This window comes from Cryptomeria japonica, chromosome 4 (assembly GCF_030272615.1).
Source record: "Cryptomeria japonica chromosome 4, Sugi_1.0, whole genome shotgun sequence".
In the NCBI taxonomy this organism is placed as follows: Eukaryota; Viridiplantae; Streptophyta; class Pinopsida; order Cupressales; family Cupressaceae; genus Cryptomeria; species Cryptomeria japonica.
In genome coordinates this window covers 652309881-652324907 of record NC_081408.1, presented here as the reverse complement: position 1 = coordinate 652324907, position 15027 = coordinate 652309881, and the positions used below count along the sequence as shown (strand labels likewise).

The 15027-nt window shown below is 35.3% G+C and overlaps 1 protein-coding gene across 2 annotated transcripts in view; it reads right to left on the bottom strand.

The window, feature by feature from the left end:
- The window catches only part of LOC131047666 (probable CoA ligase CCL6), a 162599-nt gene extending 148532 nt beyond the window's left edge, over positions 1–14067 (bottom strand). The window contains exon 1 of one of the 2 annotated variants that reach the window (XM_057981463.2): positions 13526–14067. In XM_057981463.2, coding sequence (XP_057837446.2) covers positions 13526–13680 — 155 coding nt within the window. In that variant the 5' untranslated portion in view covers positions 13681–14067. The remainder of the gene's footprint in view (positions 1–13525) is intronic. The other variant, XM_057981462.2, reaches the window with a different exon arrangement.
- Between the last annotated feature and the right edge of the window lie 960 nt (positions 14068–15027).

The window sequence follows — 15027 nt, the reverse complement described above, 5'->3', positions numbered from 1 at the left end:
AAATGTGGATCGAGGATGGACCAAAGATTAGTCCAGTCCAGCAAGAAGCAAAATTTTTGCCTCAGGAAGCGTGCCTTAAGAGTAAAATCTTCAACCTGCAATGACTGCTCTGAAACTTGGACAATGATGGCAAAGACACCCCCCCAATGATTTGAAACTAACAAATGTGAGTTTTGTACCTCGTAAAACGTGCCTTGGAGACAAAAACAACACATTTTAAGCAAAAATTTGTAGGGGTTGTCACATTTTTTGAAAATCCAAAAATGAAGACAACACATTGTATGCTTGCCCAAGACAAAGCTCAACTAGTGAACCCACTTAATGCAAGTTACAATAAATCCATCAAGAACCATCACACTAAAACCCTCATAGTCCTCTACCTGTTAAACTCTCTTGGCTACCAAGGCCTCATCTACAAAGTTGTGGGTTGCTCCACTGTCTACCAAGACAATAACTCATCGTGCTTATAAAAATCCTCACTCTGAAAGAGTTGTATGTAGGAGTTCCTAAAAGTGTAGCAATAGTGCCTCCCTTTTCACCCCTAAAGTGTGCTCCTTTGCATCAACCAGTTCTTACTCCAAGTCACTCAATTCACTACTCATTCCTTATCTACATTCTCTTCTTCATTGTATGAAATCACCTAGATGTAATGTTCTTTGCCTTTTTCTAGGCACTTGTGTCCTAGTTCCCATGGTTTCTTACAAGAGAAACATAACTTCTTCCTCAACTTATTTTTGGGCTCATTTGACAAGCTTTGCTTCTTAGGCCCACTCCTTTTGGATAGGTTTTTTATCTTTCTTTGATGAAGGGTACTTAAGCTAGAATTTTGCCTTTGGAGTAGAAAATCCTCCTGGCCCTCTTAATTGCATCTTGAAGAGTGGGAGGATCAAAAGCCTTAACCCAACCACAAAGAGGTTTTCATAACCCCCTCAACGAAGAGCATTATTTGTTAATGCATGATAGCCTCGGTAAGATAAATGACTGAATGAGAGATAAATGAAGTCTCTCATTCAAACATTTATTATCGTGAGGGGGCACGATCAAGTGATGTCTTGATCGGCCATGTCCAAAAGACATGGCCGGTCAAGGCATCGCTTGATCGTACCCAGCCCACTACATATACCAAATGAAATGTGTGAGAATGGACATCGAAATAAAAATGCTCCTCCTCTCCTACAACATAAAAGAAGACAATCAGATTTATACAACATTTTAGTGATAGATAATACATAGAACAAGATAAATTTTAATTCTGATCCACAAAATTAACATGGTATCAAAGCCAAGTTTCCTTCTATAAAGCCTAACCGCCTGAAGGAAGATCCGATTAAGATTAGATTGATATCTCCTTGAAAGTCTTGAATATGGCCAAATTGCAAGAACTTGTCCTCTCAAACTTAAACTACAAGCGTCCCTTGCTGAAGTCAAAAATTCAGACGTATGTTTAGAAAATACGTTCTCTAGAAGAAACTCAAGATACCTTGTGATTGAGAGGGAGCTTACTAATCAAGATTGAGCACTTCTGCGGTAAAAATTGTAAATATTGATTATTATTATTAATACTAATAATTATTTTATGGGCCCTGTGTAAATCATAAGGAAGTGACGACTTCCAAATGATTTCCACTTGTATTTTTGAGGTTATTGGAAGGTGACGATCTTACAATAACTCAAGATTGTGGATAGAATCGCCGACTGAGGCAATCCACGTAAGAGCTTGTGGATAGAATCGCCGACTGAGGCAATCCACGTAAGAGCTCATGGATAGAATCGCCGACTGAGGCAATCAACACAAGAGCTCATGGATAGAATCGCCGACTGAGGCAATCTACACAAGAGCTTGTGGATAGAATCGCCGACTGAGGCAATCCACTCAAGAGTTTGTGAATAGAATCACCGACAGAGGCAATTCACATCTTGAAACTATGGTCCCAAGATAAGCATCATATGATTTATGAATGTTGCTTCCAATACCTTTTACATTTATCTTACCTAGCTAAGAGGGAGTGTTAATGCATGATAGCCTCGGTAAGATAAATGATTGAATGAGAGATAAATGAAGTCTCTCATTCAAACATTTATTATCGTGAGGGGGCACGATCAAGTGATGTCTTGATCGGCCATGTCCAAAAGACATGGCCGGTCAAGGCATCGCTTGACCGTACCCAACCCACTACATATACCAAATGAAATGTCTGAGAATGGACATCGAAATAAAAATGCTCCTCCTCCCCTGCAACATAAAAGAAGACAATCAGATTTATACAACAATTCAGTGATAGATAATACATAGAACAAGATAAATTTTAATTTTGATCCACAAAATTAACACTATTAACCTCCTTTCTGATACATCTTGAACCATAAAAGCAAGACTCTAGAATTTTGCAATGTATGCATCAATGATACCACTCTGCTTCAACTCCTTAAATTGCAGCTCAAGATCTTTCTTATCAAATTTCTTTATCAGCTTGTGGCTGAACTCAGCATAGGAGTTAATCAGATTATGTCCTTGTGTTACCAATTCGTGATACCACCATTCATGAACCTCACCATCCAAGTGCGAAGTAGCATACTTGATAGCCTCATTCTTGAACACGTGGTTTAATAAAAGTAAGTACCCAATTTTTGAACCCATGGTCTAGCTGTGCATTAATTGGAGCCATCAAAAGTGGGCATAAAGAGCCTACCCAACCTTTTCTATATAAGTCCTAGCTATTAGGGCCTCTGTCTCTCCTAGGTCTATTCCTTAACTTCAAGTGACAAAATTTGTGTAGTGACATAGCAACATGAAACTCATCACCTGATGCCTCCTACTCACGTAACCAATCCATAAAACCCTCTTTTGTGTTCAACTAATTTCCCCCTGCTGCAACATTATTTTGCAAGAAAGTAAGCATCAAGGGTCTAGAAGTAGCTCGGTAGTGGTTGTTAATAGGTATGTTTGTGTGACTACATTCTTTATTGTTTCCTTGAGTGCCATTCTAGCCTCCATTGTTCTGATTTATGTTCATATGTTGCATCATTTGTGTCATCAGTTGCACTATCTACTTTTGTCCTCTAGCAAGATCATTCAAAATCTGCATAGTACTGCCCTCATTGTTTTCTCTTCTATCACCCATGTTTCCAATAACTCCTCCACCAAACAAATCTGCAATCGAAACTTCCTCTTCAATCTCTGATTGCTCTAGTAGATTGTTTGGTCTTCTTCTAAAGTAATATTTGTGAGAACCCCCTAGCTGTATAAGAAATTCTGCTAACAAAAAATGACTCAAACTCCCACACATTGACAGGATACTGTGCTCTGATACCACTCTAATATACTGTCCCAATTTTTCAAAACCAAAATTTTGCACTTTTCACAATTTCTGAAAAGCAAGCAGTTCATCAAACAATTTGCATTCTAGCTGTTTTTGTTTAATTTGTTTCAACTTGTTTTTGAGAGATATTACAAGTTATCATCATAACATCAACTTTCCAACTTCACATATTTGCAATCCATTCTTTTTATTACAATTTTTTTTGCAAAATGTAATTAACAAAAAAAAAAATTATCTTGAAAATTGTTGTTACAGTTTAATATTTTCAGAAATTACATACAACAGAATTTCTTCACTCAAAACTCAATATTTAAATGATAGAAGTGTAGAGTTGGACCTTTGACAAGTCAACAATCCAACCAAAAGTCTCCTTGCACTCCCCTAGGGCTGTACGACCACCCTCAACAAAGTATTCGCCCTTGGAAAGAAAGAAAGAAACCAATTTTAACATCCACGAGGCTAAGGATAGCCTATGGGACAGCCTGTTCAATCAAAACCGACCTATACAAATCAATTATTTGCCTATGCAAGTTGATGATGAATGCTCCCAGCTTCTCGATATACTCTTCGCTGAATAAATTATACCACGTGGTAGCAGTTAAGTTATTGACAAACTTATCCCTGCTGTCTTTGAGTGCATCACACTCTAAGATAAAATGCTTTTCAGTTTCCACATTCCCAGAGTTGCAAAAAGTGCAAACCCTTTCTTCCCAAGCCTCTTTTGGCCTTCTCCACCATCCAGTCTCGCAGCGGAGTTGATGAGAGTTGGTTCTAAGCTGAGCAATAAGAATTTTATCTCTCCATAATATATTAGCCCCTACGTAAACTTTTTGAAGATGATCATGCGTGGGGTTAAACTCATTGATATGGTATTTGTTTCTTTCTTCCTAGCCCAATACCCCAAATTCTCATGTAGAACTTATCCATAACAAAGAACTTTATCTCCTTGTTATTTGTGGGGCACATATTCAAATAAATGTTCCATTTCCTCATCCATTTGATGTTTTGCTGCATCCACGTCTTCTTTCTTTTGCACAATATGTCATTAATGACAACCATAGGCCATCTACATTCTCCCATTGGCTCAGTTCTTTTAAATAGCTGATGAGATGCACCATAGCAATTATTTCAATAGGGGCAGCTCCCGTTTCACTTAGCATGATATCATAGGGAACTATGCTATTAATTTTGAACTTGCTTGTGATTAAACGTTTTTGAACTCTCTCAATTTGCTTCTATTGAGAGACTGAGGTACTACTAGCCCAAACTTCACAACCATAAAGGACAACCGGCAGCACCAAAAGCCTGAAAAAGATTGTGGATGGTTTTTCAGTCCCGTAGCTCTGCCTCTCTGCACCTATTTTGAAGAGCATAAAATGCTTTCCAACCTCCTAAAGTTCTTTTCTCCCTGCAGCCTTGCCAACTAAGATTTTTGTTGAAATCAATTCCAAGGTATTTGTAATCTGTAACTTCTTCAAGAATGCTGCCTTCAAAGTAAAACTTATACTGATTTTGTTTTCTTCTATTTGGGAAAACCAATGTGAACAACGTAAGAAAGTGTCGCAACTTCTTTTAAAAAAGGCTGCAACAGCTCTAAGGCACCCTTTCTAGGTTGTGATGAGTATTGAAAAAGGATCAAGCCTTTAAAATTTATATCACCCCATTTGATGTATTCATTAAAATGTACGACTGTCCTTTTATGAGCATGGCATGGTGCGGCTGGGTAAAAGGCTCAGCAATAAATAAATATATATGATTTTAAATTGGTTCACGTTGCACACACTTCACTGCATTTTTATTCATGTTCTCCACTTCTCACACATTGCACACACTTCACTGCATTTTTATTTATGTTCTCCACTCCTAACACAACACAATATTTTTTATTGATATCTCAATGGCACACACAACACTTATAATACATGTTGTTTCACCACTTGCAACACCACAATAACAAATTTATTATTTGTCTACAAATAACAATAAATTTGAATATGAGAATTTGAAGGTGGCAACTATAAACAAACCCTTGTTTCTCAATTTAAGCACAACTACAAATCTTGTATAAATCCACATGAATTTGACTAGGAAAAAATCTTTTATCTTTGAAGCCAAATGCCTCTAGGGTTTTCATCATAGGGTTCGAAATTGAACACGCATTGTAGACTTGCAATTAGAGAAATAAAATGTCCAGATGTGAAAATGAGCTCCTCCATTACTCTTTTATAATTTCACAGATAAGTTATTTTTTTAATTCACCTCTATATTAAAATAATAACCTTTTTGATCCACATAAAGTGACTTTATTTTATACCTTTTTTAACTTAAGTCACTTTATGAAAATTAACTAAATAAAGACACCTAGAAACTTAACTTAAGACAACTTAATTTAATTAGTCAAAATATTATCTTATTGCTCAGAAAACAAAGTACAAATAATCTTCATGCAGCCATCCAAGGGGTTGAGCTTAACTGGTTAAAACACTGGGTCCTCACTGTGGAGACCCAAGTTCAATTCCCAATAGGGACATCTGAAGTGGAATTCTAAGTTGTGACTCTTGGCCTTCCATAGGATGGGGAAGGTCTTGGGTCAATCTAATCAAACATAATAATAATAATAATAATAATTCAAAGATATGTAATGGGGATGGGGCCCCCTACTGTGTCCCCACTGGTTCATAGCTCTAGTCAAAAGCTATTCAGGCTTCGGCCAATTACCGAAAAAAAAAAAATAATCTTCATGCAGCCACCACATAAAAATATATAATATTTTTCACACAACCACCATCGTTAGATCTAGGGCAAAATAACAATGCAAAATAGATCTAGTTTGATTTCAATGTGCTGAATTAAATACTGTGCATAAAATATCACAATTTTGTGTGCGAAATAATTCTATTTGACTCCATAATTTGAAAACTAGTTTGCCTCGCATTCCAATATTTGAAAATAGACTATAGTGTTTACAAGAGCTTGTTAGGCGAGAGCCATGTTCTTCTAAGCCAAACCCCTAAGTAGATCAATTTAATGACTTATGAACAACAATTAAAGACAACAAACAACCATGAAATGTGCCTACTTTCATTAAGTATGTAGATGTTGATGTCACTGTGAATGCTTAGATATGCTCTTTGAATGACAATGCATAGAATAAGTGAGAGCTCTCGATATTGTGTGGATAATCTAAAATGACTAAGGGCATGCCCTTAAATATATCTCCCTAGTGTACAACTTGAATATTTTATGCTTTGAGTCAACAACCAATGTCTAGCTAAGGAGGGCGACACTAACCTAATTTTTTTTAAAAAAATTTAAAATGAGCAATTAGGTACCATGGAATAGAACTAGGTTCAATGCCATGTCACAAAATAGAACCAGTTTCAATTTTGTGTTAAGGAATCAAAACAAAGAGGTAAAGGGGTAAACTAAGGATCAAATCCAATTCATGGAGATTAAAGGATTAAAGGATGTTGAATCATTCTAGATTTAGAGAATGTGCCAACTTTAATGTAGGAACACTACTTGTACTCTAGTCATTGCATAAAGGTTAACCTTGTCATAAAGTCCAAAATTATTGGGAAATGTACAGGGTATGCAATTTTCGTCAATACAATAAGACCTCTTGTAAAAGCCATTATTTATTCATTTGAATATTTGTCATCTATAAAAACACAAATTTCAAACAAATAGTAATTCAAGTTTGAGGTGTTCTACAATAGAAAGTTTTGACACCAATGTACATATGCCACATGTCTAGAGACAAATGGTTAGCTACACTATTACGACCAAACCGAGTTAACCGTGTGTATAAGACCAAATTTGTAATGTCCCATTCTCAATTCTAGACTGATTGATGGAGTCTTAAGCCTATTTTGGAAACCTGTAGGCTAATCAAAGACTAAATTAGGGTTTTTGTCTTCAGGAAGGTTTTCGGAGAGGTGTTTGCAGGAGTTCTACAGTTTGCTCTCTAGATTCTTTCTGGGTTTTTCGTGAGCTTCAGGATGGTATGACATGCATTCCAATCAGAAAAGATTTCAAAATTTACTATTTTTAGTAAATTGCATCAGGCTAAAGGTTGTTTACTTTATAGGGTTTTCTAGGTTTTTTGAGAGCTCCGGCGTGGTTTGACATGCAAATTCTTCGGAGATGATTTCCGGACTTACTATTTTTAGTAAGTCATGACTGCTGCTCAGAATGTGATGAAAATGACTTTTGACACACTTACTATTTTTAGCAATATGCTATTCATAGTAAATACTATTTTTAGCAATGTTATTTTTGGCAATGGTTCTGCAACTCAGCTCAGTGGCTATGTTTGGCAGTGTTATTTTTGGCAGGATCCTGTGTTCGGACTCAGATGACTATTTTTAGCAGTTTAGTTCAGAGCTCCAACTCAGTTCAGTTTTGGTGATTTCCAGCACTTTAGTCTTCGGCTCAATTTGGCAATAATCAGTATTTGAGGAGAAGGCATTTTTAATATATTAATACCTTAGGCATAAGGTTTTAATATTTGATTATTTTATGGATGAACGACTTAGGAAAAAGAGAAAATAATAATTCTATCCTAAGTCTACTTGGGCAAATTATTTCACCCCCTTGTTGGACGCCAAAATACAATGCATTATTATTATTCTATATACTTTATGTTATCTCCAAAAGTTCGACTTAAGAGGGGTCATGTTTGGACGTCATTTGCTAAGGGGAAAATATGAAATGCAATGCCTAAGGGGTGAAATGAAATGTAATGGAATTTGGGCACCATTTGAGTGGAATTTGAATTTGAATTTGGCTGGCGAAAAGTTATAAATACAGGCCTTGGGCTCTCATTTGGATATCCAATCTTGTTATGATAACGAAGTGTTGTCAAAATGTCGTCAGATTCTTACTTCGAGGGAGTGCCTCAGTTTCGTGCTTGAAAGATAGCACCTAGCTGAATGTATGACTATTTCTCATCCAAAGGAGCAGATTGTTGGATATCCAATCTTGTTATGATAACGAAGTGTTGTCAAAATGTCGTCAGATTCTTACTTCGAGGGAGTGCCTCAGTTTCGTGCTTGAAAGATAGCGCCTAGCTAAATGTATGACTGTTTCTCATCCAGAGGAGCAGATTGGGCTTAACGTGGTGAAGATTTGTGTGGATTTCTGAGTGTTCTTGTTGCTCGCAGAGCGTGCTGAAGTGGATTTTTGGTCGCAGGTCTCAATGTGTCATTCTCCTCGTTCTGGGTATTTCATCTATCTTTCTTTATGGTTTAGGCGATTCATTTTGCAAGTTTATAGAGCTTAAAATGGTGTTTTGGATTTTATTTTTGCAAGATCGTACCTTAGCTGGTTGTACCATGTGGTTGGGCGCTTTGGAATGCATGCATAAATTATTGGGGTTGGTTTGCCATGTTTTGTTGTCCTGGGAATGATCGCCTACCTCCTAGTGATCATTTGCTTTCAGTTTCGTGTCATCTAGTTAAGAATTGGGTGAGTTGTGAGTATTTTAGTGCGATTTGGTATTGTTGGTCTGTGTGTTTTTAGCGTGCTGGGAGTATATCAGAATTAGAGTTTTTGGTGTTTGGAGTTGGTTTTGGGGTGTGTGAGTTCATTAGTGTGAAGAGAAAGGGGTTGGTTTCATTTGCAGTTGTTGGTCATGTTATTGCACTTGGTTCATCACTCTTATATGCTATGATTCATATTGTAATGCTGGTAGTAGTACTAACAGCAGTTTCTATTGTTCTTTCTTGTCCCATTGCATAAGTGGAAGAAGCTGGCCTTGCCGCCTATCTTTGGAATAGTGATTTCCCTTAAATTGTAATCCATATTGTGCATTGTAAAGCTGGTTAGTAGTACTAACAGCTATCTAATTGGATTATTGCTCTTAGTCCCACTGCATAAGTGGAAGAGGTCGGCTTTGCCGCCTATGTTGAATATTGTAATACTGTCCTCCCGCTGCATAAGCGGTAGAGTTGATTGTAATTTCATTTCTAGTCCTCTCGCTGGATAAGCGGTTGAGTGATTGCTTCTTTAGTTCTTGGCTTGTCCTTGGCTGGTTTACCACCAAGTGATCTTTCAGTATTCTCATTATCCCGCTGAAAAGAGGAAGGGGTTGGCTTGCCGCCCAAGTATCGTAATCAATTTCAGTTTCTTGCATCTAACGATCCCCTCAACACTATATGCTCTCACCCTCCCAAATTGGGCTCTCGGTGATCAAAAGGTGGAAAAGGTTACTTTCAGCAGTACTGGGATTTCATTTTCTAACCCTGACGGGTGTTTGTGTTGACTGTAAACTGAAAAATCAAAAAAAAATTAAGAGGGATATTACAAAATTGTAATTAATTTGGGAGTGAATGAAGGAATTTTAATGACATTCACAAGACTAGTGATCTAAGGGGCCAGTAATTGCATCCTTAACAATATTCGAGGTCACCTCTTTTATTATAAACCTTGATCAAGAAATCAATGGTGCTGTAAAGTCTTACCTCCTTGAAAAGCTTGTTTAGGCGATCTATTTTCAGGTTGTTTTCATATTGAATAAGAATATCCTGATATGCAACACATTCAAAAATAAAGTGTCATACTGTTTCGACCACCCCTTTCTGTAGAAAATACATGTTCTTCCTTCCCAATCTTTCTTAGAGACCAATCTACCTGTCTCACATCTAAGATGATGGGGTTTGGTTCTCAATTGAGCCACTACCAATCTAGCCTTACCCATAACTGCCATCCTCAAATTGTCTTTTTCATCATGCTCCCATGTGGAGTTGAACTCTTTAACATAATGTGCTTTTTTTCAGCCAATTTGTTTTCTCCACATGGCAGTCCTATATTTTTTTAACACAAACCTTTTATCTCTTTATTAATGTTGGAGCATTTTTGCAAATTAATGTCCAATTTGCTCATTTGCTACTTGTTTTGCTTCATCCAAGTCTTCTTTCTATGGTCTAACTTCTCCTTAACAACCATTTTGCGCCAACGATGTTTATCCATGTTTTTAACTTTTTTTAGATAACTTAGCAAACATATTATCATTGAAGCTCCACTAGAAAATTCTTGCTCCAGCTAAAGGAATCTCATAGGGAACTATTGATTTGACTTTGAAGCTACTAGTGACTATTTGCTTTTGGATTCTTTCTAACTATTTCCATTTGTGGTTTGATAGGCTACTCCCCCAAACCTCACAACCGTAGAATACAACTAGTGTGACCAACAAACCAAATAGGGTTTTCTTGATTTTCCAATCCCATAACTCTACTTTTCTACACTTGTTTTGCAACATAAAAGCAGCTCTCCAAACCCCTTGTATTCTTTTCATTTTACATGTCTCACAATTGAGCCTATTGTGAAAATCAATTCCAATCACTTGTATTCCTCCACTATCTCTAATGAGCTTTCGTCAAAGATGAAATTAGCCTATCGTTTCTTCCTTCTTAAGAAAAAAGTCGTGATTTCAGTCTTGTTGGTGCTCACCTGCATCCTGATCTCTCAGCAAAAGAGTTCTAAAATCATCATGATGCCCTCCCAAACAATTTTATTTAACCATTCTTCAAGTTTAGCAATATATAAACCAAATAGAGTGGGAGAAAGAAGGCATTCTTGTTTTACTCCAATGTCATTGCCAGACATACCTTCTTTAGTTCTGATCTTATCTCCAACTTGCTCATAAAGCCTATGCACTATTGCTCTAAGCTTATTCTGAACCCTGAGTTCCTCCATTCTTTTCCAAAGTTTGTCTCTAGGCACAATGTCTTTTTTGAAATCCAAGAAGCAACAAAAGGCTTCACCCCCTTAGATGTCCCAAACTTTTTTAGAAAGGTGTCCAAGAGTGATGCAATGGTTGATGGTAGAATGTCTTGATCTAAATCCAACCTGTCTTTTTACGCTTTCTTCCTCTTTTACTACCTTGCTCGTGATTCTATGTTCTATCATGCTTCCAAATAGCTTTCTGAGAAGTGAATCAATCATTGTAGTATGGTAGTTATAAGGGTTATTGAGATCTCCACTTTTGTGAGGGTTGATAACAATGCTAGTTGTCCATTCTATCTGAAACCACTTTGAGTGACGTTGAAAATTTTCACCATTACAAAATGATCTCTTACAAAAGCCATTATTTATTTATATGAACATTTCTCTCTATAAAAACACAAATTTTAAACAAATAATAATTTTACTTTGAGGTTTGTTACATATATAGCAGGTTCAACACCCAGCGTACATATGCCACATGTCTGGAGCCAGATACCTTGCTGTACTATTAAGACCAAACGAGTTAGCGGTATATATAAGACCAAATCGAGTCGAAACCTAAAGGTATAATAGAAGTCGCAATCCAGAGTGTCGCTCGAAACTTTCCTCGAAGAATAAAATTTCATTTGTGGAGAAAACCTCAATCCGCATTGACCAAAAACAGTTGCGACCTGTAAGGAAGCCATCTTATTCGTGGGAGCCCATTAAAAAGCTTCAGTATATTTTTTATTTTTAATTTACTGAGTGAATATAGGATCACTGGCCACTATTTTCTATATACACGGCGACAAAGGACTACTTTGACTGAGCCTTGAGAAGCGATTACACGAGGGAATTAATCCATGTCATCAATTTCTTTAAGGAGTCTTATCGATATCCCAACTTTTTAAATTTTGAGGATCCACAAAACAGGCGAAAAAAGCAAGCACTGAATCTAACATTGACCTTTCAAACAAATTAAATTTTAATATCATTTAAAATATAAGAGTTAGAAGTTAGAAGTTGTTAAGGGCATTAGAAGTTAGAAGTTGTCAAGGGCATGTACCTTTGATAAAGGTTGGGGTTAGTTCTGTGGCACGGGTTCGAACTCCGGCTGAGCCAGGTGTAATTTCTAGAGAGCGAACAACTAAAACTGCCTTATGCCGAAAGCTAGAATTTTGTAATATACTAACAGAGAATTTTCAGATTTTTATTACGAAATGGTAATAAGGTTATGGCGAGATTTCTCCCAAAATATCTGTATAATTTTGTTTTAAAGCAACATTGTGAAATGTAAAACTGGTATTTTGTGGGATCAACACGGTGCAATAAGCTTCACAATATAATTGACAACAAGAGGTAAGAAATCTTAGAAATGGCCCCCTTCATAGAACCATTGCCGGAGTTATACTCTGGCTCGGGTGTTCCTAATTCTATTTCTGCCACCTGTTGCGAACTGTGCAAAGTGAAAATAAGGGATTTCAGTTGTGGCCTTTGTACTATTTGAAAGGCTCTAAAAAGCTAGTAAATTCTAAATTTAATAGAGGTATAACAGTAACGATTTGAAGATTATTTGAATTTTCACTAAATCATGAGGTTTACTGGCCACTTTCTGGCATCCACCACAAATTAGGCCCCAATAGCTCACTTAAATGCACAATTAACAGTCATGTGACCTGAGCGTTCAAACTTGAATGCTTAACATTAATATGCCCAAAATTTATGACATATAGCACATTTTAATTGTTTACAAGAAATGTTTCAATGAAATTAATTGGGTAAACATCGTCGGTTTAACAGAAACTTATGAATTTATCAAACTTTTGTAGTGAAAAAGATTTTCTTTTAATTGGAATTAACTCAATTATATAGAGATAGATATGAGCGTTTTTTTTTTTCAAATTGAAAAAATTTTGGGAATATACCAAAAATTTCAAAGGTGAAAGAATTTTTTAATTGAATAGCTGTATCTGTTAAAACCGAAAGTTACGCTTTATATCAAAAAAAATGGAGTTCCGAAAATTAAAAAATATATCAAAATTTTCAAGAGATGGGGAATTTCCTTTTAATAATCATAGTATCTCTATTTCAATTTAAATTGAAATTTATGTAATATAATAAATTTCGTAAATCTAAATAAATAATTAATATGTCATCAGCAATTACGTTTAACTATTCCATTTTGAAAAAAAATTATGCAATGTACTTTGAAAGCTTCCAATTTAACAGTAAAATTTTACTAGTTCAATACAAATTCAGGCGGATACATTAAGCTTTATCAGTTGAGCAAACAAAAAAATAACGCAAAAAACTCCAAATTGTGCAAATAATCAGACATATACATTCAAATTTTGATTCAATTAATGTATACGCACCATGATTTCGCCATAAAACCACTGAAGACAAAGATCTGACTCTAACGTTCTTGTATATGAAAGAAAATTCCACGAAACCTACAAATTTTCCATTCTAAGTAGTATGAGAGAAAGCAAAACTACCTGAACATGTCCCAGCAAGACTCGATCCCGGGGGGCATGGGCGCAAAGCCATCCTTAGCAAAAACATTCCGGTAAACGGGGCCATGAGAAGGCTCTCCATTTTGCGCATCTTTTCCTTCTTCCACCTTGTGCGCAAAATTTTTAATATTCTCCATTTTCCCGGAGAAAAATAGAATGCAAAGGGGAAAAGCAAAACAACTCTATTTTTCTCCTCCTTCAGACTATCGAAACAAAACTAAATTCCAGAACAATGGCTGGTACTAGGGCTAAGCTATCCTTATAGATCTCACGCAATCTCATCCCTTCATGTTGCAATTATTATTTTTAGCACACAGTTTCAAGTATAGGTTAGGTGAAGACATTAAATTTTGAAAACACCTGCTTTCACATTAATTGTGGCCAGCAAAGCTACTATAGCCCTTCCGCTGCTGTATTTCTTTCTGCCGCCTTGGCTTTAAATACGCTTTGTTAAGGCCGCTGTTGTAGTTGACTGGATATTTATTATTATTATCGATGGAACGGTACTGAAAATTAGCAATGGCTATGCAGCGGACAAAATGGCCCGCGCATGCCATGCCTTCTCCATGGATGCCCCCCATGTCCTGACCGCACGGCACTGCACCACCTTCCGTCCTGCTGCGCAAACGTCAATCAAACCGTACACGTCCACCACCATCAATCCATCAGCTGATAAGTTAAATATTTAATTTTATTTTTTTTATTTTTTTTAATATAATTGTATTATAATATATAATTATGTGATTTTAACATATATGTAAATTTTAATAATATTATTTTTTAACTTTTTAAAATACATTAGGTAAATAACAGTCTAATTTTTTAATTATATATTTCTTTTTTTAATAATAAATTTAATTTAAAAATAAAAGTAAAAAAGTTGTAATTAAGTAAAAATATGTGTAACTAATATAAAAATTTAACACATATATTAAAAAAATTATTAATATAACTTAAAAATAAAAGTATAATATAATTAAAAAGAAGCTTTAAAAAATATAAAAAATATGTGTAACTTGGTTAAATATTTTTAACTAACTTAGTTACTTAGTTCCTTTTATTTTTAGTTTAGTAAATTTTTGATATTTCTTAACTTAAATATGTGTAACTTAGTTACTTAAATATTTTTAACTAAGTAACTTAGTTACTTTTAGTTTATTTTTTAATTTTTTTTTAACTTAAATATGTGTAACTAATCATTAATTTTAACTTACATATGTTAAAATCGCTTAATTAGTTATATATTATGGATGTTAAAATTTTACATTACTTACACATATTTTAATTTTTCTATGTGTAAGTAATGTAAAATTTTAACATCCATAATATATAACTAATTAAGCGATTTTAACATATGTAAGTTAAAATTAATGATTAGTTACACATATTTAAGTTAAAAAAAAATTAAAAAATAAACTAAAAGTAACTAAGTTACTTAGTTAAAAATATTTAAGTAACTAAGTTACACATATTTAAGTTAAGAA